The 27,377-nt window shown below is 32.1% G+C and overlaps 1 protein-coding gene across 1 annotated transcript in view; it reads right to left on the bottom strand.

The window, feature by feature from the left end:
• Positions 1-235: 235 nt before the first annotated feature.
• LOC145333236 (neurexin-4-like) overlaps positions 236-27,377 on the bottom strand; it is a 47,651-nt gene continuing 20,509 nt past the window's right edge. The window contains exons 4-16 of the mRNA XM_080178374.1: positions 26,517-26,605; positions 26,014-26,111; positions 25,296-25,383; positions 25,063-25,095; positions 24,265-24,312; positions 23,904-23,990; positions 19,551-19,612; positions 8,389-8,475; positions 7,337-7,432; positions 3,842-3,900; positions 2,729-2,811; positions 1,541-1,639; positions 236-1,336 (exon numbers count right to left, since the gene is read on the bottom strand). Of these exons, the coding sequence (XP_080034500.1) occupies positions 1,300-1,336; positions 1,541-1,639; positions 2,729-2,811; positions 3,842-3,900; positions 7,337-7,432; positions 8,389-8,475; positions 19,551-19,612; positions 23,904-23,990; positions 24,265-24,312; positions 25,063-25,095; positions 25,296-25,383; positions 26,014-26,111; positions 26,517-26,605 (966 nt within the window). The 3' untranslated portion in view covers positions 236-1,299. The remainder of the gene's footprint in view (positions 1,337-1,540; positions 1,640-2,728; positions 2,812-3,841; positions 3,901-7,336; positions 7,433-8,388; positions 8,476-19,550; positions 19,613-23,903; positions 23,991-24,264; positions 24,313-25,062; positions 25,096-25,295; positions 25,384-26,013; positions 26,112-26,516; positions 26,606-27,377) is intronic.

Genomic DNA, 27,377 nt, shown 5'->3' on the forward strand with positions numbered 1-27,377 from the left:
TAATCCTCCCTAAGCGCTGCTACTTCACAATTGTTAATATTTGTTCGTCCTTCTGTAAATTATTGTTGGCTGATTTTAATACAAGTAAAAACATTATCAGCGATTAACAGATAATTATAGAAAAGCTTCGCTTCAAGAAAGTTATAGAGTAGCTTTATACTATAAATTTAAATTAGAAAAAGTAACTTTTGATAATTTATTGTAATAAATATAACATAAATAATGATGTGCTTAACATTAAATTTTATTTTACCATCAATTTTTTTTCGTGCCAGGGATTTTTTATATAGAATTTTTTTTATTGATTAATACTAAATAATTCGGATCCACTGCAGTTCATGGTAAAATATTCCTGGTAACGGCACCTAGGGGCTAAAAAACTGGTTTTAATCTTATAATTGTACATTTTTATATTCGTAGAAAGCTGGATATAATACGATGCTAGACATAGTTTTTTCGTATGGATGAGAACCGGTTTAGCCCCGTGGTGCCGAAGGCACCGGCTAAAAAAACTAGTTTTAATCTTATGATTGTACATTTCTATATTCGTAGAAAACTGGATATAATACGATGCTAGACATAGTTTTTTCGTATGGATGAGAACCGATTCCTATCCACCGGATTCGAATGAATACGACAATAGTTAGAATAGTCATAAGATTAAAACCAGTTTTTTTAGCCGGTGCCTTTGTACATTCTATATCCGCAGAAAGCTGTTAATAATACGATGAAAGAAATAACTATTATGGAACAATAATACAGACAATTTGGCTGACGGAAATCTTTTTTTTTCAAGTATCATATATATTTGTCCCTTAGCAGAATTCAGCCGACTGTAACTATAGTTGGTTCAGGTAGATTCTGACTCACTCCACTAAAAAATCCCTTTAATCTGTAATACAGTGTGAGGTTGGGATGTATTTTACAACCCAAAAAGTCTTCTAAAATGATTCGATTTCCTGCTTCTGTAGTGTAGCCATAAGCGTCGAAGGGTGGGGGTAAAGGGGTGTTTAAAACCACTCATTTTATCCCACTTAAAAACTCGTTTGACAATAATATATTTGACCAAAAGTGTTGTAGTTTTACTCACTTTCTTAATGGCATATGTTCACTGTTATTTTTAGATTTTATTTTATCACTCAATTATAATCAATTGTTTTTGCACAGGTTTGCCAGAGCTGAAATCTGATTTCATCGTTATTTACAACCAATTACATAACAACCTATTTTTAAACTGATTTATGATTTTGTTTTGATAATTTTCACTTTCAAAATAGTTTTTTCTTAAATTGAATTTAATCAAAGGATCCATTCTTTTCTTCTTTCAACTTTATGACCTGATTTTTTTTTTTACAATTTTTACATTTGTTTTTAATGAAAGTTTTCTATAAGTTTTTGACCATCTTTTATGTTTTGAGATTTCTACTTAAACAATTGAGGTAATAAATGAATTATTCCAAAATAACAACCAACCCTTTGATGTCAAATTTTTGTCTTTAAGTATTAGGTGTACTGTATAGTTAAATGTTAAAATTGTATTCCTGTGACTCCATTGAGAACTGCAGTATCTGGATCTCTAGCTCCCAGAGTGCCTATATCCTCTCTTGTATAGTATCCACCTTTCTGTCTTCCTAGGTACCTACAAAATTTGAATATCAAAATCTCTAGCTTATTATATATATATATATGATTAATCAGAATACCCATAGTTCTGTCTTCTTAGCTACAGAAAGATAAATATACGTATCTACAGCATTCACAGTACCTATACATCTTCTCTTGTAAAGTACCTACCTTTCTGTTTTCCTAGGTACATAAAAAACACAAAAATAAAAATCAGAATCTCTAGCTTTTGTTACATCTAAATATGTTTTATTATAGTACCCATAGATCTGTCTTCTTAGCTACATAAAGATAAATATACGTATCTACAGCATTCAGAGTACTTATACATCTTCTCTTGTATAGTTTATATCTAAATGTGTTTACAGTCCCCATAAATAAGTCTTCTTAGGTACCTAAATATACCAAAACATATCAGCATCTACAGAATTCAGGGTACCTTTAAATCACACTAGATAGAATAAACTTTTAGATACCTAAAAGTACTTTCAGTTCAAAGATACTTTTAATTATGCTAAAATATATTTAATTTACCAACTAAAATTCAATATAAAGTCCTGTTTTTAAATAAATGTTAAACCATTTTATTTTTCCATTTTAAGTTTTTTCCAAGTGATTCTTTTTATACCTTAAATTCATAATTTGTTCTCTTGTAAATAAATGCTTTCTATCATTCCACCAAAGTCTAAAAATTGTGACTTTAGATTTTTTTCAGAATGTAAAAAAACTATCCTTAAATTGTTAGCATGTTTCAGGCTATTTTACAGGGATGGATAAAAACAAAAACTTTTTTTTGTCACATTTGTAAATCTTAGTTTGAAAAATATCTGTTGCATCAATTTATATATCATTACTTGGATGATGCACCAGATTTTCATGTACTTTGATAAAGTGATGCTTGCAGCTGGCTAAAATATCGACCCATACTTTCCTCAACCCCCTCTCCTACTGGATAAACGAACTGACCAATAAATTAGGTCCATGTTAGCAAGCTAAATTGTAGACATCCCCTGTCAATATATCCTTATATTTCCTTAATCCAGTGTTGCATCCTATACTGCCTACACTATAGAGAAGCTTTGCTAATAATAATAATTTAACAAACCTAAGAACAGTAAGAACAGCCAGTGATATTAGAACAACAACCAAAGAAACTCCAAGACCAAGAACAAGAGAATTCGTTACAATCTAAAATTAATATTAAAATAATCCTAAAATAAAAGTGACAGGTTGCTAAACGCTAGGCAGATATGGTTCTCCTTAACAGTGAAGTTTCTTATGGGTCCAGGCAAGTTTTATAAATATTTTTGGGGATGGGTACCCTCACCCCCCAAAGAGAAATTTTATTTTCAGTTTTTTTTCTTTAAAAAAAAATTTGAAGTGAGGGGTCAACTTATCAAACCCACCCCTTTCCTAAAGTTCCCCTACATGTCTCTAGGCTTGTAGCGAATTAAATAGAAAGTAGTATGAAAAAATTAAAAGGATTCATTTATGAATAATATGTAAAATGATTGATATTAATAAAAGAAAAAGTAGCTTTTACAATATTCCATAAAATTGTGAGCTAGGTTCCAGTCAAATGCTCTTATTAAGTCTAACTGTTCTTAATGTTGACCAAACGCATATTTATAAATAGTTTGACCTAATAAGTTCATTTGACTGGAATCTTACAACTTTACGGAATTTTGTGAAAGCTAGTATTCCCTTTGTCACACAAAAAAGGAGTATAGAAGCGGAGAAAGAGTTTTATATTAAGCTATAAAAATTGGAAAGAATTTTAATGAATATAATAGATTTAAAATCTGCATAAAATTGGATTTTTTATAAAATTCGTTTTTTATATAATTCATTATTTAAAAGCGCAAATCCAATTTAAGTTAATAAATTTTGACCAATAGGTTAGGTGGATTGGAAACTACCTGCGCTCTAATTGGTTGAATGATGTACGTCACTTAAGCTTCTCCAATCAGGGCGCAGATAGTTTTAAATCCACCAATCACAGATGTCAAAATTATTTAACTTAATTTGTATTTGCGCTTATAGATAAAGAATTATACAAAAAACGAATTTTATAAAAATTCCTTAAAATTTTATGCAGATTTCAAATCTATTATATTCATTAAAATTCTTTCCAATTTTTATAGCTTATTTTATATAGCCTCTAAATAATTCATTTTATCTCTGATTTTTAAGCAAAAGAATAAATCTAAATTTGTACCTGTATATTATAATCTCCTGTGTAATAGTCTGTTTCTTTTCTTAGTTTGGCTGGTGAATCTGAAAAAAAATTTAAATTTCATCGTATATAAGTAACTTTAGCACTATACAATACCATTATCTCGCATGAGCTAGAATGCTTTTCAAGACACTGTATCGCCAGATAGGAAACCATGGATAACTAAGGGGAGCAATGTTTTTTTTTGTCCTGTACCATGGGTAATAGGTTAAGTAACATCCAATAGACAACCAACGCTTGATTGTAATACTTTTATCTAAAAGTCCTAACTGTACTAGGTCTTTTTTTTTACAATCGTTAAGAGGGTTTTTACTTTTAATACATAACATTTCATGTTTAGTTTATGTACATTGTACACAAGATTTTAGGAAAGCCTTGGTTCATAAAAATGTAATGCTTGTAATTGTAATAATTGTCTGTAATGCGTTTTTTGTTGTTATTGTAAAGCATAACACATTTCATGTTTGTTACATGTTAGTATAATTCTGACCTGAAATGCGACACAACCCAATCTTTCCCGATTTTGAATAATTTTTACGGAACAGGATTCCAGTGACGTCATATTTTTCTTTCCCGAAAAAGGGAAGGGGGGAAGAAAAAAAGAGATGGGAGAAAAGGGGGTTTTCCCCATCTCTTTTGAAGAGATTTTCTTCCCCCCTTCCCTTTTTCGGGAAAGAAAAATATGACGTCACTGGAATCGTGTTCCGTAAAAATTATACAAAATCGGGAAAGATTGGGTTGTGTCCTGAAATGCTCTGTTCTTTCAATATCTATCTTATTTATTAAAAATCTAAGCTACTACTAATCGCAATCGTCCTTGATATGAACGACGAAGTAGGCACAACCACAACCGCAACCACCTTTTTTTCTTTCAAACTTTACAATACTTTACTTTAAAAACTAAATTCAGAAATATAGTGTTATGTAAGAAAGTAACTGGACAATGTGTCTCAAAAATCAACCATGTGACGTCATAAAAATGAGGAAGATGAGAGGAGAAGTGAAAAAAAAAACCTACAAAAGAGATGGATAAACCCTCATTTTTATGACGTCACATGGCTGATTTTTGAGACACTTTGTCCAGTTACTGCAAGCGAGCTTAAATAAGATTAATTACAATGAAAAAATATTTGATAAAAAGTGTCTTGTCAGGTTCGAGTCTACTCCACAGAATTTTACAAAGGATGTTGAAAATAGCACATACTGCTAGCTGTGATACATCAATAATGAGAGTAAGGAAAATGATTTGGCCTTTGCACAATAAAATGGTTTGTTGTCTATTTGATGTCACCTAAAACCTTAAACCCATATATTGAATAAGGGCGTTTCACACAACATTCGAAGATTCGAGGTTAAAAATAAGAAATTGTTTAGTTTTTTTTTTAGGCCAACTTATATATCCCTACATTTCAATTTCTAAAAACTTAAAACAAAAAAGTAACTTTTACTTTCTTTACTTCTTTTTACTTCCTGTATAGGCTTTTCAATTAATTTAATATTATATGTAGCAGAGATACTCTATGATTATGGTCTGTACGTCTTACTGTCTGTCTGTCAGTCTAACAAGTGAAAAAATAACATAAATTAATTTCAATTTATCATGAAATTGTGATCCAGGGATCTAAAGGGATAAGACAATAGCTGATAAATTGATGTACATGTACATCCCCACTGTTGATACACAAAATTACCCCTTATGTAAATTAAAACTAGTTGTTCAAACGTTTGAACACTAAGCTTAAAAAAATAAAAATTGTAATTCACTAAAGTCCCCAAATTTGTTAGACCAACGAATAAGAAAACGTTATTATAAAACTTTGGGGACCAGTTTAATAAACAACCCATTATCCCTCCTCTCTATGATTATGATTACTGAACATCAGCTCTTTAAAAAACTTTGTCCATATGTTCATCCGTGATTTTTTATTGTGCTTCGCTACTAATGGATTTTTTTTGACAAAATGAATTGAAATTGATTTTTAAAATAGAAATATATTTTCATGTCTTAGAATATTGTATTTTTCAAAAAAAAGGTTGAAAAACTTAACTTTAAATTATTCTTATTTAACCACATTTGGTAAAAAAATAGTGAAATTAAATTTTTAATTGCAATGAAACCAAAGCTTAAAAATTACAAAATTTAAATTTCTTTTTTTAGGGATGCAAAATTTTTGCACAGACTGAATTGATTTGATAGACAGATAGAGATAGATTGACATGTTAGCCCAAGTCTCAAATATTTTAACCTAACTCTTCATAATACCCAATAGTTATTAAGGTTATTGTTGATGTTCTGGCATTTAAATTCAACTTAGATTTTAATTTCAATTTTAAATAATTGTAATTATTTTCTTTTACATTTGTAGATAAGATTAAAAATGTACTATTTTGATCATTTTATGTTTTTTTTATATTTTTCATTTTTTGTGCTTCTGATTTTAGGTCGATGAATTTATAAAAAAGGATGACCTATTAAATACCCAGGCTTTTGATTTCTGATCCTGGTCATCGACAAATTGATTTTTGATAGATTAAACAAGGACGAATAGTAACAAAACAAGCTACAAGAAAATAACGTTTACATCTTTTACAACAATCATGACCGACAGACAGACGGACAAATCAATGTATAAATTAAATGCGCTTATGTCATAGAAATCTTCACTACAAATTTTCTATACTAGCAGTCAAGAAAATCACATAACATTACAGACTGTCGGACGTACGGACATACAAAGTGAATTATAGAGTAGTTTCGCTACTAACAACAGAAGGGATGCTGAGATAAGGTGTTAAAGTTCATCATTATCTAGTTGTATACTACTTAAATAATTTGTTCTTTATTTGGTACTAGCGAATGCTTCCCTAGCATCTGGGGACTCTATATTCGAAGAAAGGTGGAAGACAGAAAAATAGCCAAAAACCGTACCTACCCAGCCATTTTATAAAAATAAAATAGCCCAAAACCATTCCAAAACAAATATGTAGCTACACGGTAAAGGAGGACTATATCGGTTCAGCGGTTAGCGAGATCCTTTGCTACAGACAAAAAAAGCTTATTACTTTATATATTAGGATACCATCCTTGTATACTTAATTAATGAAATAAAGCTGGTAAAAGTTAATCATCAAAAAGGGACAAATAAAAGAAAATGTAAAGGGAAAAAGTGTCTCAAAAATCAGCCATGTGACGTCATAAAAATGAGGGAGATGAGAGGAGGTGAGAAAGAAAACCCCTACAAAGAGATGGATAATCCCTCATTTTTATGACGTCACATTTTTTTTGAGACACTTTGTCTAGTTACAGATTTGTTTTGCCTCAGTATCCCGATTGACGTCATAATTTCCTTCTAATAAAACGTCAATCGGAATAGTTTGGCCAAACGGCAGACGTAGTATAATTTTTCCCCTTTTTTAGGACACTCTTTTGCAAGCTTCTTATTATAGAGAATGTGCGCTTTCAAAAAAGAGACTTACGGCAGCTCCCTGGAAAGGATTGGTTGGGTAGATCTAGAAGTTTGAGCACCCCCTTATTGTTCACCATCAGATTTTCTAAACAGCCTTTCATTCCTCCTAAATTATAGATAACAAGTCAGATAATTCTTTTAGAAAAAAATAAGTTAACACAACAACAAGTGAAATATAAAATAATATTTGGTGGAGCATAAAACAAGATGTTTTGCTACCAAAATCTTGAAAAAATCTGTTAAAATTACCAAACATTTTTTTTCAAATTAATACAGTTGTTGATTACAGCGGCTGTCTTTTTAGATGGATTTGACAATTTATTAATGTTTCCTGCAATTATTCTTCCTCTGGTAGCTTAAAATAAACAGTGGAGAAGAGGGTAGGATGGAATGTTGATAATAATACCAGCATCTCCATTCTAATGTAAGGTTGATAAAATCAAGGTAAAAATTAAGAGTATATTCTCGTTTTATGGTTGCATACACGAATCTGTCCGAGTTTTTTTGTGTTGTTTTTATATCAACATAAAACTCTATTCAAGCATGATCTCAGTTTTATGGTAGACATAGGTTTCCAGAAGCAATGTGACTTAAATATTAAGCTATAAAAATTGGAAAGAATTTTAATGAATATAATAGATTTGAAATCTGCATAAAATTTTAAGGATTTTTTATAAAATTCGTTTTTTATATAATTCATTATTTAAAAGCGCAAATCCAATTTTAGGATAGGTGGATTGGAAACTACCTGCGCTCTAATTGGTTGAATGATGTACGCCAATTAAGCTTCTCCAATCAGGGCGCAGATAGTTTTCAATCCACCAATCACAGATGTCAAAATTATTTAACTTAATTTGTATTTCCTTAAAATTTTATGCAGATTTCAAATCTATTATATTCATTAAAATTCTTTCCAATTTTTATAGCTTATTAAATATAAGACAAAACATATCTTTAAAAGTACATGTCTCATAATTATATCAGCTACAATGATAGCAGAGGCGAAGTCGCTAGTCTTTGTTTTTATCCAACTGATTGAATGACTGACAAGTCAGTACTTACCTCCTAATTTGATATACTGAATATTGTCCAGATACTGCAGGGTTCCAGGTTTTAGTCCCTGCATCTTTGTATCGATTCCATCCGTAACTGAAAATATATAACTTTTAACCAAATATTGTATGTTCATTATAGGCCCGAAAAGGTTAAACTGATGTATTCCATAACTTCAATTATTATTTATCAAATTATAGCAGACACCAACCATTCAAAATTAGTAGATAAAAAAATTAATAATAAATTGAAGTTATCCTCAATGATGATAATTAAGATTACTTCTTCTGTAATCTAAATTTATTGGTTAAATTTTTAGAAACTAATAGTTAGTTTCTAACCTTAGAATCAACCAAATTTTGTTTATTAAAAGTACCCAATGTTTTGAAGCTATCGAATATGATTAATTTTTCATAAACTTTGGGTACCAATGCTATTTATAATCCAGTGCCCTCTCCCATCCTGATGTTAGGATAATACAGTTATTGGAAATGTTTTCTTATTAACATATTTTTGTAGGTTTGAATTTAGTAAAGCCTTTGATGTACACTCCAAAATTTAATCTAAAAGTGCATATGTATTATGTAATCGCTAAGCCGGTATTTCTGTCTCTGAGGTTCCGAGAATTTTTATTTTATTTTTTTCGGGGCCACAGTGGGTTTTTTGGCTGATTTGGGGATTTTTTAACTTTATGAGTCACAAATGCCAACAAAAGCTTATTCTATGTAAAAATAAAGTAAAAACCTTTCATATACAGGTTATAGCTTATGTAATATAACATATTATATACATATTATTGTGATTTTAATAAGAAAAATGTCCCTAGAACTAATCTATTCATATGGTTAAAAATTCGAAATTTCTTATATTATTCTATTAAAATGAAAATTTTTTTTAACATCGACTTAGACCTCAATTAAAACTTTTGGAGAGTTTTTAAGGTGTACATATATGATTAATATACATATTATATGCTTTCAATAAATAGTATACAGGGCTCGGCAGCTGCGCATCAGCTGTGACTAAGATGTAAATTTTAACCCATTTTGATGCTTTAAAAGATCTTTGATATGAAGGATTGTCATACCTGGGTCAGGTTCGACCTTTTAGTTGATATTTAAAATTGTAAAATGTTTGCCTGAGGTATACAGGCTGCCGAGCCCTTTTACAATGTCATTAAAAATTATCCTGTAATTATTCAGTTTTTGAACAAATTTACCTACAATTCTGTTAAACTTTTATACATTTATGTTCTGATTATTTAGTTATGACAATTTGTAAGTGTTAATGTTCGTTTGTCCCACCTTTCTGAGCTTCGCTTTAATGGATGTTGTCATCATTGTTATTTTCAAATTTTAATTGTTGGATGGAGAGTTTAAGTAATACCTACAGCAAATGAATGTGGATTCAGGGACTACTATTAGATTTAGAAACCAAGGGCATTGAAAGGAAAGAACAATATAAATCAAGTATTTCAAACAAAGTTAAAGGACTGACATAAAAAATAGTGGCTTATAAATGAAATTTAATTGAAATGTTTCAGAAATACAGAAAGGAAGACATACACACATTTATAAAAATTGTGCAGCTTTGTTCCTAAAACTATTCATAATAATCATTGTATATATATTTTCAGTATCTCCTATAATATAAAGCTTTTTTTGTGTGTAGCGAAGGATCTCACTCACCACTGAACCGATATGGTTCTTCTTTAGAGGGAAGCTTCTTATAGGATGGTTTCAGTCTATTTCATTTTTATAAATAAGCCTGGGTTTTGTTTTAAGCTATTTTTCTGCCCTTCTATATCCCTTCGAATACCCTAGATGCTAGGGGCGCATTACAGTCAATGAGGTAAATCTTTCCCCCCCCCCCAAAAAAAGCTGTCTATCTAAAATTACAGCGTAGCTTTTCTAAAATTAGGGTCAGTCCGTACGTCCCTGCGTCCGTAACGTTAGCTTTTTCGTTAACTTAGGCATGTTAGAATTGTTCTATTGATTCCTGTATTAGTTCTGTACGATTTGGAAAGCGTATCAACCCTATAATCATTACCAGAATGTCAATACGTTTATGTTGATTTTTAACTTATATTATAAGTACAATATTATAAGCGAAGCATCTCTATAATAAATTCCTAACAATGTCCGTTTACCCTTAAACAGTATTTTATATTTAAGAACTTTTGCAACAAATTTAGGCAAAATTTTGACAAGACTTATTTATATATATTTTACATATTCACGCTGTTTGTCTGTCACCCAGTTTCAGAGCTTTGCTTTTATGAATTTTGTCATCCTTGTTCAAATTTAAATCAACTGGTTGTCAGACCATTACCGATAGACTAAGGAATTAGTAAATTATAATCTGGATGCTTCTTAGTATGGTAATAAAGTCTTTTAAATAGCAGCCGAGAAATTCACGTTTTCCCTAATAATGTTTCTAACGGACAGAATTACCGACAGACGGACGTATCATTTACAGAATAGCTTCACTATTAAAAACGGAAAGGTAACCTTTAAAGATTGAATATGTGTGTTATTAAATTATATCAATTTTTAATAGTTTGACTTCATAATGGTATTTAATTTATATTAATACAACTTCACGGTATCTATTTTCTAAGCTGGATTTCTCATTTGGGGCTACGAGGTGCCAAGAGTTATGAACTAATCTTGAATTATGAATACTTGAATTTAATCAGGGCCTAAATAACTTTTGGCACCTCGTAGCCCCAAGTGAGAAAAACCTTTAAACGTAAAAAATACATGTTATTTTAAGATGCAATATTAGGTGTTCTTGGATTTTAAATTACAGATTTATGACAACTTTTCTTATTTTTCTTTGCATTTTAAAGTAGAAACATCTGTATATATCAATGAAATATTGTTACATATCATTTAATCAGATTTTTACACCAATTTATTCTGGGAAAAAGTAGGAAAAGCAATGTATGATGATTTTAATGAAAAAAATCACTTTTTAAAAATATTCCTTTGACCATGTTCAGCAAAACGGCTGTATTTTGCCTAATTTTGTAGTATATAAAAAAATCTGTTGCATGGCAACTTTTGAATGGTAATACTAGCCCCTGGGACATTTAACTCAAAATTGAGGAAATTTAAAAAATGACCAAAAATCCCACTGTGGGGGCAGGGTAGCACAAAAAAACATTTATTACATTGACAAACAAATCGTTGCAAATAAATTTTCTTTAATTGCACTATCCCCGTGGATGTTTAAATTATAAATCAGAATGAGAATCAAATTGAAATAAAAGTTCTAAGGTCTTTCTGTAACACTAGTATGTCAAGATATGAGTAAACAAGCACATACAAATATTCTTGTGTGATTTCAAAGTGTTGTAGCAACTCTGAAACCCTCTTTAACTTTAATTGTTTATCTTCTATCATTTTCAAGGTTCTGCATTGTCAGACACCAAGGAAAGGGTTGTTTATCATCACAAAATATTTGTGAATCAAGAACAATTTTGTCCAAAAGTATAATAAGAAAGTGAATCAGTAGGCAATTGTAACACCATACTAATAGTAAAAAAAACTATTAAGATTAATAGCCACTGTATAAAAAATCCCCCAATCCCTCAAAATTTATATTTGAAAAAAAAGTTTAAATAAGAGGCAATGGGTAATTTTTTTTGAAAATAGCATAAAACCAACACATGAACACTAATTTTACTCTTTTAAAAGTATAACCTTAATGACTTCGAAGTAATTGAGGGACTCATGAATGATTTACTTTTTATCATAGTAACAAACAGACAACAACATTTATTAACCTATAGTGAAGCTTTGCTTCAAGAAAGGCATTAGGAATGGATATAATATATGCAGGATATGTTAACAGGAGAAAATTTGTCGACCATTTAGCTTGGTTATATGGACCTCATTTATTGGTCAATTCGTTCATAGAGTACGAGGGGGAAAGGATGCGGTAAAGGGAATAGACGTGAGTTTCGTTATTTTAGCCAGCTACGAGTATTGATTTATCAGAGTACATGAAAATCTGGTGCAATATCCAAGTAATGATATATTGATTGCATTATGCAATGATATGAATTATCTCAGTTCTATGCATTGAAAGTAGCATAGCTACTCAATATATTAACATTGGTTGTTTGTATATCACTTTCTTTTAAAAATTCACTCTTACTTGACCCCTTTTATACTTATACTAAAGTTTCAACTTTGTGGTTTAAAGTCACTATCCTCTAAAAATAAGGCAATAGGGTATTTTCTCCAACCAACGAGTGGAGCATAACTTAAAAAACCTATTTTTAAAGACTTTAACCATACAGAGCCCCAGAGGCGTACAGAAGGGGATTCATCCACCCTCTGATAAAATTAGGGTGGTGGATAAACTCCCTACATCCCTATACAAAAATGTTGTCAAAGTATTCGGGTGCTTTTGGCGTATCCACCCCCGGCAAAACCCTGTGCAACCCACTGCAGAGCCTTATCCCTGTCAGGCTTTTCAAACCCTTACTTGACCTAACCACAATTTGAAGAAAGAGTTATGCTACCAGTGTATTTAATCCTCCTTGTTCTGTATTTATTTGTATAGCTTTGCATTCTGTTAGCTCAACATTCAAATACAATTCAAATATAGATGATTAGCAAGGTACCTAATTATTTTGAAAATTGAGGTATACTTTTTTTTATTGTTTTTTTGTTATTTAGATAAAACGATAACAATTAAATATGCAGCATTAACAAGAGAAAGACTGAACTACATAACTTTTGTGTCACTTTTGAGGAAGACGATTCCTGTGACGTCATATACATCGGTAAAGAAAAAGGGAAGGGGGGAAGAAAATTTCTTCAAAAGAGATTGGAGAAAAGGGAATCGTCTTCCTCAAAAGTGACACAAAAGTTATGTAGTTTAGTCTTTCTCCATAAACAAAACAAATGAAATAATAAAATAACAGTTATGTTTAAAATAATGGCTAGTCTAAAGATATTTTTATAAATCTTTAGAAATTTAGTTAATCCCATTTATTTCTAAATAAGGGAGGGTTGGGTTATAGGAGGAGGTTTCTTAGCTCAACTAGTCACTTTGAGGGAAATTTCTGGTGAAATTTACCAATAAAATAGACTAAAACCTACTTAGTAAGATATATAAGTAGGAAGGAATTTTAATGTTAGGGGTAGATTTGAAATCTGCATCAAATTTTAAGGATTTTTTTTATAAAATTCGTTTTTCGTATAATTCTTTATATATCTAAAAGCGGAAATACAATTTAAGTTAATTAATTTTGACATCTGTGATTGATGGATTAAAAATTATCTGAGCTCTGATTGGAGAAGCTTAAGTGTCGTACATCATTCATACAATCAGAACGCAGGTAGTTTCCAATCTACCTATCCTATTGGTCAAAATCAATTAACTTAAATTGTATGTCCGCTTTTAGATAAAGAATTGTACAAAAAACAAATTTTATAAAAAAAATCCTTAAAATTTGATGCAGATTTCAAATCTCCCTCTAACATTAAAATTCTTTCCAACTTATATATCTTACTACTTAGTATTAATTCATTTATTTTAGTTTAGTCGACGTATCATAGTAAATCCTTATACTAAAGTAACAGGATGTCTGTTTGTCTGTGTGTTTGTGTGTCTGTGTGTCTGTACCGAAGGATCTCGCTAACCGCTGAACCGATCGGGTTCTACTTAACAGGGTAGCTTCTCATTGGTCCCGTGAAGGTTTATAACTATTTGCTTGGGGGGTGGGACACCCCCAACCCCCCCAAAAAATGAAAAATCCCCCCCGAAAACAATTTAAAAAAAAAATTTTTTCACTAAAATTAAAAATGAGGGGGGGGGGGGGCACCCCCCCCAAAAAAAAAAATTTCGCCGCCCCCCCCCCCCAAAAAAAAAATTTCTTTTAAAATCTAAAATAAGAAATTGGGTTTTTAAATTCGACTCTCTCCTCCTCAAGTGCCCCTAGAGGCCTCTAGGGGGCGTAGCCGCTAGTAAATAAATATATATTAGAGTATCTTCGCTCCAAATAATGTTTATATGTTATATGTGTATAAATATTGAATGATGTTTTGACTCGTGTATGTAGATTCTCAACTCTGTATAGCAATGTTTAAATTTTAATGTTTTTGTAACAGTAGGAAATTTAGCGGATTTTTGTGTTCTTAAGTGTTCGGTTAAAGTACAAGGTTTAAATATTTGTTAAAATATCTTCCCCCATCCCAAGACCAACTTATAGCTCCTCTAAAATGTAGTACAAAATTGTCTCAGAGGTTAGCGATATCTTGACGGTCAAACAAAAAAAAACTTACTTTTTTACATAGTCGGGGGGAGGGGTGTTTACCCAACTAATACTTTGAAACCCCTTATTTCACCCCCCCCTAAAAAAAACTTGAATGTCCTTGCTTCTTTACTTTGTAATTTGATAGAATGTAAGGTTATCTGCTAAAGTAGACGAAAATTGCTCTAAATCCACCACTTTGAATAAAGAATTGCAAATTGAAAAATATTCAAAATATAGAGTGACAGAAAACTTTTTAGTCTAATATCTATTTCTTTTCATATTTAACCTAAAAAGAGCCCCTTTCTTTATTATACTACATATAAGTATTAGGGTTTTTATGTTTGTAAGATTTAACGAACCGATAGAGTTCTTCATTCTTCAAGATATCTATTGGTTGATTGCAGGCTATAATATTCCTAAATTTAAGCTGGATAATTGTTAAGAATATTTTTCTGCCTTTGGTCTACCCATTAGAATATAGAACCCTAAATTCTCTGGGCGCAGCCACTAGTTATATACATAAAAGGAAGAATGATATTCTTATGGGTTGGGTATCCTCATCTACCCCCCCCCCCTATATTAGCACGTATAAACCATCTCTATATACATATATTTAAAGATGCAATACGGTTACTCCAATCGGTTAACCGTTAGCAAGATACTTCGTTTCAAAAGGTCAACTATTTTAAATATGATTAAGGTCGGTCCTTCCGTCCGTACGTCTGTAACGGTTTTCCTTTTTTCCTTAACATAAACATGTTAGAATTGTCCTATTGATTTCAAACTTTGTATGATGATTCCTATAACAATTGGGTATAATTTTGTTAATACTTCTGATTATTAAGTTTTTACACTCTACAAGAGTAAATATTTTTTTGTCCTTTCTTCTGATTTTATAGATTCCCTTTTATGGATGTTGTCATTTATGTTTAATTAGAATTTAATTATTCATTGTTATTATATTTTATTACAATTTTTGGGTATAGTCCCTTTCGTGGCAACGCCTCTCAACGGGCGTTTTGTCGTATTTTAACAGTAGCTTTTCTCCTATTTTTAGCCCTGGCGGGTGACTCTAACCCTGCGAGGCCAATTTCCTAACCCCGCGGGGCAATTACCTAACCTAACTTTACCCTTTTAAAAGCTACTGTTAAAATACGACGAATCGCCTCCTAAGAGGCGTAGCCACGAAAGTGACTATACCCCAATTTTTTTAGGTATTATTTATGCTCTTAAGGAAAGTGTTGGAAAGTCCAAGTTTTCTGGAAAACTAAACTCACTCTCTTTTGTTTTCAAGTTGTGGGTTGAAAGTACTTCAATTTCATTTTCAAAGAAGTTAAAATTTCTGGGAAAGAACAAAAAGACAAGGAGGGGGATATAATATCAGAAGAAAACAGTTTTGCTTTAGATTTATATTTCCTTATGGTTTTATTAGCCTCTAGGGGCACTTAAGGTGACGGGGACTTGAATTCAACATCCCCATTTTTTATTTAGTTTCAAAAAAGTAAAAGTAAAAAAATAAGAAGGGGGGGAAGTAATTGTTTTGCCCGACAGAAAAAATAGAGGCAAAATAAATTTAGTTCAGATGTCGTATCACTGTCCCTGACAAGCAAATCAGGGAGGGAGGGGACAATTGGCTTTTATGAACACTAGTCTCCAAATTTTTATGATAACTTTTTTTTTATTTATTGGCTTAACAACTTTGGGGACTTTTGTTGAGTTTTTATCGGTTGGTTCATTACGTTGTTTGTCCAACTAATTGTAATCTACATCAGAGGAAATTTTGTATATTATCATTGGGGGATGTGCAATGTGCATTGTGCATCCATATATCGGCCATTGTCTTATCCTTTTGATCCCTGCAAGCAAATCCTTTTCTTCTGTGAAATGTAAAAATATTGACAATGAAACAGAATTTTTAAATCACGCGAAAAGGGTTCTAAATATGCTTAGTTTTAGTCCTTTTTTAGATCTGTGTACACAAAAAAGGCAATAGTTTCCGTGGATATTGAAATGAAAAATTATAAGATTAAAACCAGTTTTGTTAGCTTCGAGGGGCAAAAGGCCCTGGCTAACAAAACTGGTATTGATTTTATAATTTATATTATGAATTAGTGAAAAATACGATGATATACATGATTTTTAAGTATGGCTGAGAACTGGTTCTAACACTGGAAAAGGTGTTATGAACATCGGCGTCCTTGTTTTAAAATGTAAAACTAAGCAAACATGAAAAATGTATTTTCTTTTTTTTTGCAAAAAAAAAATCAAATGTATCGAAAATATTGATAAAAATAAAGATACTCTATAATTCATAAATAGTTATAGAATATACGTGATCAGGGGAAATATTTTCATCAATTTAGAGTGTGGAATGAGGAACATCAACATTTTGTGTAAGATTCAAGTAATAATATATCCACTAATTAATTTATTTAATTTCTCCGTATGTTTATCAATGAAATTGTGACGTCTCGTGGGCATTAAATGGATTTATTATTACATGCATCTTACACCAGATTATCAAGAACTCTAATAATGTGAAACGTTTAGCTGGATAAATTAACGATACCACCATCCCATAACTTTACCCACTCCTGCTACTCGATGACGAACTGATATTCATTCGGCAACATAAATTGAAGACAGTTTTTCCACGGTCAAAATGTCAACGTATCGGAGCGGGCGGCATCTGTATTTAATCTTATAGTTTTTCATTTTAATATCCGCGAAGAGCTGTCTTTGATACGATGCGATAAATGACTATTATTTCATGAACAGCAATAGGACATGAAAATGTGGAAATATAAACTTTTAAAATTGCAATATTAACACTGTGCAGGAAAAAATGTCATAAAGTGGAACAGAGAAACTTTTCTAAAATTAAATTTGATCACATTAATTAGATTATAAGGCTAACAAAACAGGTTTTAATTTTATAATTTTTACTTTAATATTCGTGGACTATTGTCCGTAATACAGTATAGCTGAGAACCGGTGCTAATCCATCGGATATCAATCGGTTTCGAAGCTGTACTGGAAAATAGTTTTCTTCAGAAGCCACAACTCTTTCACAGGTTTAAACTGTGCAAATTCTTTTTTTTTTGCACGGGATTATGCAAATTTAAATGATAAGGAAACTTGTCAACCCGCCAGCTAAAACTGCTAAATTAATAAAAATAACTGGTTTGAATTTAGGATGAAAATACATAGATTCTATAAATGGATGTATTATTGCTTAGATCCTGCACCAGATTATCATGTACTCTAAGTGAAATTTGTAGCTGGGTCCCCCATCCACCCCCTTTACCCTATCCCCTTTACCCTACTGGATTAACGAACTGACTAACAAGTGCTGTCCATGTTAGCAACCTAAATTGACGACAACTTTTCCCCTCTCATATTATATTCTATATCTATTATTTTATTAAGGATCAAAAAACAAACACCTAGGGTTTTCCTTTCTGTTTTCTCATATAAATCTATCTTAATAGCCATTGTATGTCCAGTCATGAAAATTAAAGTAAGTAATATTTTCATTAACAAGGATGACAACATCCATAAAAGCGAAGCACTGAAACGGTAGGACAAACGGACATTAACACTTGAATAGTGTTAGAACTTAATTATCATAATATAAATTTTAAGAGTCAAAGCAAAATTGTAAGTAAATTTGTTGTAAAACTGCTTGATACAGGATAATTTTTATGGACATACTTACATTTTAGGGCTTGATTATAGAGTTGCTTCGCTTGTTACATTATACTTTGTTGTCCTAGGAATCAGTATACCAAAAATCAGTTCAATCCAATGATTTGATCACATAAAAATTTGTTGTTAAAAAAGTAAAAAAATCAACATGTTTAAAATGGACGTACGGACATTTTGGTAATCATTATAGAGTTGCTACGCTTTCTAAATCGTACCTAACTACTAAAGGAATCACCATGCAAAGTTTGAAATCGATAGGACAATTCTAACATGCCTAAATCAACTGAAAAAGCTATCCGTTACGGACGTTCGGACGTACGGACGGACCGACCCTAATAATAGAAAAGCTTCGCTTTTAAAAAACCTGATCGAATTGAGCTAACCGTTTAAAACTTTCTATGAAACTTGCCAATAAATTTTATATATGATTTTTAATATCAACGCAGCATAAATAGAGTTTAATACATGCTCGATTACTAGCGACTGTGATACATTTTAAGCTAAAGCTGCTCTTTTAAAAAATTAGTTGTAAGAAAGAAACATAAAATTGTCACCTAACCATCCAGAAAAAGCTTAATAGGATTAGAATGGATGTAGAATATATGTGGATATTATGACAGGGTAAAATTGTCGTCAATTTAGCTTGCTAACATGGACATCATTTATTGTCAGGAGGGGAGGAGTTGTGTAAAGGGAGGGTATTGGGAAAAGAGAGGGGATAGGGCCAGATACATGTTTTACTTTATTAGATTGCATGATAATCTGGTGTAATATCCAAGTAATTATAAATCCACTAGTTGATTAGAAGCAGAGATAGATGAACTGAAAATAATCAAAACTATCGAGACAACTCGACAAAGATATTGCAATTAAAGGGTTGGTTCTCTGAATGAGGGAGGGTACATTGGACTGTAAATTATGCTTGTCCCTCTTATCGTTGTCTTAAAAACTTTTGGAACTTCTATTAAATCTTGATAAGAATGATTAAAATATAGCAGTGTCCAAGCTACAGAAGGAGTAAGTTTGTTTATCATTTGGTGTACAGCAATTATAGGAGTGACCCCTAGTTATAGATGTATCATTCAGCCAATTGTGGTGGAGACTCTTTTCGTCTAATAGAAAGTTGCTTTCTGTTCTTTTGTAGGGACTCGGATGTGTTTATATAGAGTAACTGCTAAAATTGTTTTACCTTGAATAGTGTTGGCTTGTTCATTGATTGAAATTGATATATCATATATTCCGCTCGCATCCCTAAAAATATGTAATTTACATTGTAATACCCTGTACGCTTTCTACACCACCATTGGTTTTTTAATTTAAGAACAAAATTAAAAATTTAAACCAGTTTTGTTATCCCATGCCTTCAGTCCCTCGGGTCTAACAAAACTGGTTTTAATCTTATAATATTTTCTTTTGATATACACAGGAAGTTGTCTATAATACGATGCGATAAATAACTATTATTACTTTCTGTAAAAAAATTTAAATTTCTTTTTACACTTGACTTTAAAGTCATTTTTATATAAACTTCGCTATCTAAAAATGGGTCAAAAATATAGACACACATTCATAATATAGTAGGCATAAAAATGAAGGCATATTTACGCTTTTTTTGATGTATTCTCGGTGCCAAAACAGGCGCTTTTTCTAACATATGATAACAGTTTTATGATGTAGATAAAGGCGTAATAGATATATAAAGCATATTTACTTGCAAACATTATGAATCAATTTTATATACAAATAAGATTTATTTCATTTTTGGGCGTTATCCTCTTAGAAATTTTTTTCTTCAATTTTTTCAATTTTGTACCCCCCCCCCCCCCCCCCCCCCCCCCGACTACCGACGAACAACTATTTTAGGTTAGGTTAGGTTTTAGGCTAGGGAGCCGAGCGCTGCGGCTAGGCAGGCAAGGGGGCCGAGCGCTGCGGCTAGGCAGGCAAGGGGGCCGAGCGCTGCGGCTAGGCAGGCTAGGGAGCCGAGCGCTGCGGCCATAGTTCATAGTTCTCTGTCGGGGGGGGGGGGGGTAGATATACCACACTTTTCTGGGATCTTGCTGAGTCAAGTATCAACTGTTGGGAATATCAAAGGATGACTCCATGCAAAATTTGAGCCGGATCCGGCCAAAACCGGCCGTGAATTTTATGAAAAACCGGTTTTTTCCGGTTTTTAGGGGGTATCTGTAAATCGATTCAGCTGGAGCAAAACCGGTTAGAGGTACAAAAAATTTTACTTCACATGAAATTTAGCCAATGCAATTGCCTACAAAAATGTACTTCATCATCAACTTGATTGGACAACTCTTTCCCCTCCTAAATGTCCATTAAAACCTCGGAAACGGCAAAAATCGCCAAAAATCACGCCTTCGGCGGCAAATAACGGCTAAACGGTCAGCCGGAGGCGAATGAAACATAAATAAAGAAATGTCTGCCTCAAAAAGTTGTTCAACATCAAAGAGATGCTTGAAGTCTCTAAAACGACTCCCTCCCCTCCTTTAAGGAGAAAAACTGAAAAAACGTGATTTTCAAAAGTATGCCCACTTTGTGGGTGTGGGGGGCACTGAACCCGTCACCCCAAGGTCACCAAATATAAAGTCTAGGCGGCCCACAATGCTGAATTTTCACCAAGTGAAAGTCTTGTGTCATTATCTTTTATGAGAAAAAAGTTATTAATTAATTAAAATTTCAAATTGTGATTTTTTGATGGATTTCTTTGATGAAATGACAGGCTGGTCAATTTTTAGGCCATTTTTTGCGGTTTTTGGGCCGTCACGCCCAAACGGTTTGAGATAATCTCACGGGACCTTTTGCCCGACCTAAGCCTGGTTATTTGTAAGGTCTAAGAAAAAAAAATCCCGGATTGGATGAAGCACGACGTCGCTGCGTGCCGTCAAAAATCGCTGGTCGGCTCATTTTGCCCCCTCAAACCCTCACCTCGTGCCATTTTTCTGTGTAAAGATTATAATTATAATCTTTTGCGTAAGTCTGTTTTTTTTTCCTAGACCTCACAAATAACCAGACTTAGGTTGGGCAAAAGGTCCCGTGAGATTATCTCAAACCGTTTGGGTGTGACGGCCCAAAAACCGCAAAAAATGGCCTAAAAATTGACCGGCCTGTCATTTCATCAAAGAAATCCATCAAAAAATCACAATTTGAAATTTTAATTAATTAATAACTTTTTTCTCATAAGAGATAATGACACAAGACTTTCACTTGGTGAAAATTCAGCATTGTGGGCCGCCTAGACTTTATATTTGGTGACCCTGGGGTGACGGGTTCAGTGCCCCCCACACCCACGAAGTGGGCATACTTTTGAAAATCACGTTTTTTCAGTTTTTCCCCTTAAAGGAGGGGAAGGAGTCGTTTTAGAGACTTCAAGCATCTCTTTGATGTTGAACAACTTTTTGAGGCAGACATTTCTTTATTTATGTTTCATTCGCCTCCGGCTGACCGTTTAGCCGTTATTTGCCGCCGAAGGCGTGATTTTTGGCGATTTTTGCCGTTTCCGAGGTTTTAATGGACATTTAGGAGGGGAAAGAGTTGTCCAATCAAGTTGATGATGAAGTACATTTTTGTAGGCAATTGCATTGGCTAAATTTCATGTGAAGTAAAATTTTTTGTACCTCTACCCGGTTTTGCTCCAGCTGAATCGATTTACAGATACCCCCTAAAAACCGGAAAAAACCGGTTTTTCATAAAATTCACGGCCGGTTTTGGCCGGATCCGGCTCAAATTTTGCATGGAGTCATCCTTTGATATTCCCAACAGTTGATACTTGACTCAGCAAGATCCCAGAAAAGTGTGGTATATCTAGGGGGGGGGGGGGGGGGGTACTCAGATTTTCAATATTGAAAAAAAAATTTCTAAGAGGATAATACCCATTTTTGTTAGGGTATAATAATATTACATCGCAAGAAATCTATTTTTGCCTAAAATTATTTAGCATGTTGTAATTTATAGTAGCGAAGCTACTCTATAATTCACTTTGTCCGTCAGTCCGTAACGCTATGGGGGAAATGGGATTTACTCAGCTCCTATAAATGATAGAATGCTGAAATTTGTTGACAACATTCCCATCATTAAGGAGCACAATTAAGTATAAAACATAGATGGCGGTAGGGCTGCTTTTTAGCAGGTTTTAGGCTACTTTTGTATTTTTTACATTTTTTCCATATCTTCAGTGTTTATGGTGCGATTTTCAAAATTTTTTCAGTTATAGATATCAGAATTAAATTTCCAGTAGTTTCAAGAAAACAACTATGACGGTCAGACTGCCTTTAAGCAGGTTTTAGGCTATTTTTGTATGTTTTACATATTTGTTATGAGCATCTTTTATGTAATTTAAAGGGTTTCGTGTTTATTTTCTCCAATAAATCAATTAATTAATACACTTTAAATCTACTTGTACGTATTACCATCCATGATTTTATTTTTTGTGCTTCGCTACTTATGGATGTTATCATCCTTGTTGTCAGTAAAAAACACAATGAATAGAATTATGTGAAATATTTCAAGCAATTGCGGGGTTCTCCTAAACCCTATCTAGTATCTAACCTTACCTAACCTAATTCTAACATAAACAAGGATGACAACATCCATAAAAGCGAAGCTCTGAAAGGGAAGGACAAACGGACATTAAGACTTGTATAATGTCAGAACTGAATAATCAGAATGCGAATGTATAAGAATCAAAGCAAAATTGTAAGTAAATTTGTTGAAAAACTGCTTGATACAGGACAATGATTATGGACATACTTACATTTTTAGGACTTGATTATAGAGTTGCTTCGCTTTTAATATTGTACTTTGTTATCCTAGGAATCAGTATACCAAAAATCAGACCAATCAGATAATTAGGTCACATACAAATTTGTTGTTAAAAATGTAAAAAAAATCAACATGTTTAAAATGGACGTACGGACATTCTGGTAATGATTATAGAGTTGCTACGCTTTCTAACTCGTACCTAACTATTACAGGAATCACCATGCAAAATTTGAAATCGATAGGACAATTATAACATGCCTAAATTAACGAAAAAAGCTATTTAAAAAAGTAAAAAAATCAACATGTTTAAAATGGACGTACGGACATTTTGGTAATGATTATAGAGTTGCTACGCTTTCTAAATCGTACCTAACTATTACAGGAATCACCATGCAAAATTTTAAATCGATAGGACAATTATAACATGCCTAAATTAACGAAAAAAGCTATTTAAAAAAGTTAAAAAATCAACATGTTTAAAATGGACGTACGGACATTTTGGTAATGATTATAGAGTTGCTACGCTTTCTAAATCGTATCTAACTACTAAAGGAATCACCATGCAAAATTTGAAATCGATAAGACAATTCTAACATGTCTAAATTAACGAAAAAAGCTATCCGTTACGGACGTACGGACGGACGGACGGACGTACGGACGTACGGACGGACGGACCGACCCTAATTATAGAAAAGCTTCGCTTTTAAAAAAACAGTTTAAAAGAAAAGTTTGTTTGTCTCGGTATAATCTCCTAAGATTCATAACCTAAGATTACCTTCTTCTAGATTGTAGGACAAGAACGGTAATCTGTCTACCCAGGTAGAGGGTCAGGCTGATCTGGCCAGAAATAGTCAGGTATAAGCTAAAACAATGGATTTATCATTACTTGGATGTTACACCAGATTTTCATGTTCTCTAATAAAGTAACACAAAAAAATCGATCTTCCCCATCCACCACTTTACCCCATCCCCTCCGCCCATACTGGATGGACGAACTGACTAATAAATGAGTTTTATTTTAGCAACCTAAATTGATGGCAATTTTCCTCCTGTTTAATAAATAATATGTGGATTTATGCGAAAGAAACTAACTGTAAAAAAGCTTTGATTCCATAACATGAAGAAAATCAACTTACCTTAAGACTGTGGCCTCTCTTGCAACTGCTTCTAAGATTGCTACATCTCTAAATAACAAAAGTACATAATATAGACTTTTATATATGAGATGCTAAGCTCAATAGAACACAAAATATATAATACTTTTAAATATAAATAAAAAGACAATAAGTGGAACCTTTTCATTAGGATATATGTATAAGTTGGAAGGAATTTAAATGTTAGAGGGAGATTTGAAATCTGCGTTAAATTTTAAGGATTTTTTTTGTATAAAATGTGTTTTTTGTATAATTCTTTATCTAAAAGCGGAAATACAATTTAAGTTAATTAATTTTGGCATCTGTGATTGGTAGATTGAAAATTATTTGCGCTCTGATTGGAGAAGCTTAAGTGTCGCACATCATTCAACCAATTAGAGCGCAGGTAGTTTCCAACCACAGATGTCAAAATTAATTAACTTAGATTGTAATTCTGCTTTTAGATAAAGAATTATACAAAAAATGAACTTTATAAAAAAATATTTTATATTTGATGCAGATTTCAAATCTCCCTCTAACATTAAAATTCCTTCCAACTTATATATCCTACTATTCATATAAATTAGTAATTTTCTGTTTGTTTGTCCGTTAAGATATACCTAACATTTTGTCTTAAATAAAAATCCTTTTTTTGTCTGTAGCCAAAGATCTCGGAAACTGCTGTTCCGAAGTTATTGCACTTTTCAAGGAAGATTGATAAATGTCTTTGGATAGTTTACGTTATTTTTCTGGCCTATTTCACTCTCCCCTAGAGAAGTAATTAGTAAATAAATAAAATACCTCGATTTTGTAGTCACAGTTAACTCAATATTTCTAGAATTGAATAATCTTTTAAAATATGTCAAATGTTGGAATGGAAGGGAGGGGGGTAGAACTAACATTGCATGATTTAAATGTAGTAAAATAGCTCAATTTAAACCCCTCTCCTCCTTATAGTAACCAAAAAGGAATAGTCTAATGGGTTTAATTAAAAAAAATCAAAATAATAAGAATGATAATCTAAAGATTATTTCCTGAGGTTAATAGATTGATTTTTAACATCAATAGAAACTTTATCTTCTGGAGTAAAACTTAGGCCCACACTTTCATCACAGTAAACACCTGAAAAAAGGAAAGGGGGTGAATTTGTTAATATCTCGTAATTTTTAATAATTGAGCATACGTCGAAGTTGCATAATATTGGCTGTCAAAAGTTTGTACGTAACGGTTAGCTCTTATTATTAATATATTAGGGCATGTTAGAATTGTCCTATCAATTCATATGATGAATCCTGTAACAGTTTAGAATGGGTTAGAAAGCTTTGCACTCTATATACATATGCGCATATTGCCGCAAATTTTATTTTCTTTGGCAGCCAATTGCTTATTGCTTATTGCTTAGTATAAAATAAGCCCATACTGACAAACCTTATTGGTTTTAGAGACATAGCCAATAGGAGCTGCCACCAAATTGATTCAATTAGGAAATGATAAAAATTGCACTATCCCTTTCAAAATTTAGCCGAACCTAATTTATAGGCAGGTTTTTCATCCCTTATCCCTGAATAAACCTTCAATCTATATTTTCGTAATGATTCCTTTATTTGTATTTCATAATCATACTTTTAAGTTTTAATGTTTGTGGAAAATTGTCTGTGATACGATACTATACAAAAATTTTCAGTGTGGCTGAGTGCCAGTTTTTATCCAGCGGATATTAATCGGTTTTGAATCCATACTGAAAAAAGTTACCTCGTTTAGAAGTTTGTGAGCAATCACAGACAGGCTTCGAGTTTGTCTCTACACATTTACCTCCATTCTTGCAATAATCTGGTACACATTTCTCCATTCTAATAAAAATAAGTTTGTTTCAATGCATTCATCTCCATTCTTGCTCATAAATGTAATTTTGTCATAAAAGTACACTTGCCAAAAAATTCTCATAAAATAATTTCTCATGCAGGTACACTTTTCAAAAAAACAATTCACATAAAGGTATATTTGTCATATAAACATTTGTTCCTAAAAACATGTCTTATGTTTGTCATAAAAGTTCACTTGTCATAAAAAAACATTGCTTCTTATGAAGGTATGTATGTCACAAAATTACATGTGTCATAAAAATGCATTGCTCATGAAAACATGTGTCATAAAGATTATTATTGTCATAAAAGATTCACTGTTATGAAAGTCATGTGGAATTTTCAACGTCTTTTGTTTTGATTTAGCCAGATCAGTGCAACCAAAAGTCTTACCTGGGTTTATTTACTTGCAGGGGCTCCAGACTAACCAGATCATCGTCCAGGTAGATGGATCCTAGCCATCCATGGAATCTGGAGAAATCCTGAAAAAAACATTAAAGTATTGGGACAATAAATATCTCTAAAACTTAAAAATTCATTTTTTGGGATATAGAAATTTTCAAACAATGAGGTTCTAGCTAAAAACCTTGACGAGCTGAGTATTTTGCCAAAATTTAAACTAAAACCGTGGGGGTTTAGAAGGTTGTGAGATTTAGGGGGTTGGTATTACAGAAAACAAGACAGGTGTATTTTTAGCGATAGGGGGGTCTTAACCTCCCATAATTTTGCCATTGGGGTGGATACACTCACCTTCTGTGTGCCTCTGTGCAAAACTATAAAAAGACCAATATAAATTTTCCCCAACAAACACGACTGTTCTAGTAATTTGTGATTGTTAAATTATTTTGTTCATATAGAAAAAGATAATTTTAAGTTTTATCATTTTCCCTCAAAATAATTATTTCATTGATTTTATTTGTCTGGATTAATGATTATTTCCTATTTTTTCCCCCAAACATTATTTAAACATTTTTGGCCAATTGATTACTATAAACTTATCTTTTTTTATTGCTTATGCTTTAAATTTAGCTTGGTTATAAATCTTTTATTTTATTTAAATCCTGTATTCAAATGTAAAACAGAATGCATAAAGATTAGATATTAAAATGCATATTAATATCAAAACATTGCATTTCCAAAAGCTTTACATTAACAAAATTGATTATTTCCATCAGATTATTCTCTCTATATATAAGTTTTTAATTGTTTATGATGAAAAGTTGGAAGCCAGACTCGGGGCTTGGCAGCTGTCAA

The sequence above is a fragment of the Acartia tonsa genome, chromosome 12, assembly GCF_053477335.1.
Source record: "Acartia tonsa isolate MP-2025a chromosome 12, ASM5347733v1, whole genome shotgun sequence".
Classification (NCBI taxonomy): domain Eukaryota; kingdom Metazoa; phylum Arthropoda; class Copepoda; order Calanoida; family Acartiidae; genus Acartia; species Acartia tonsa.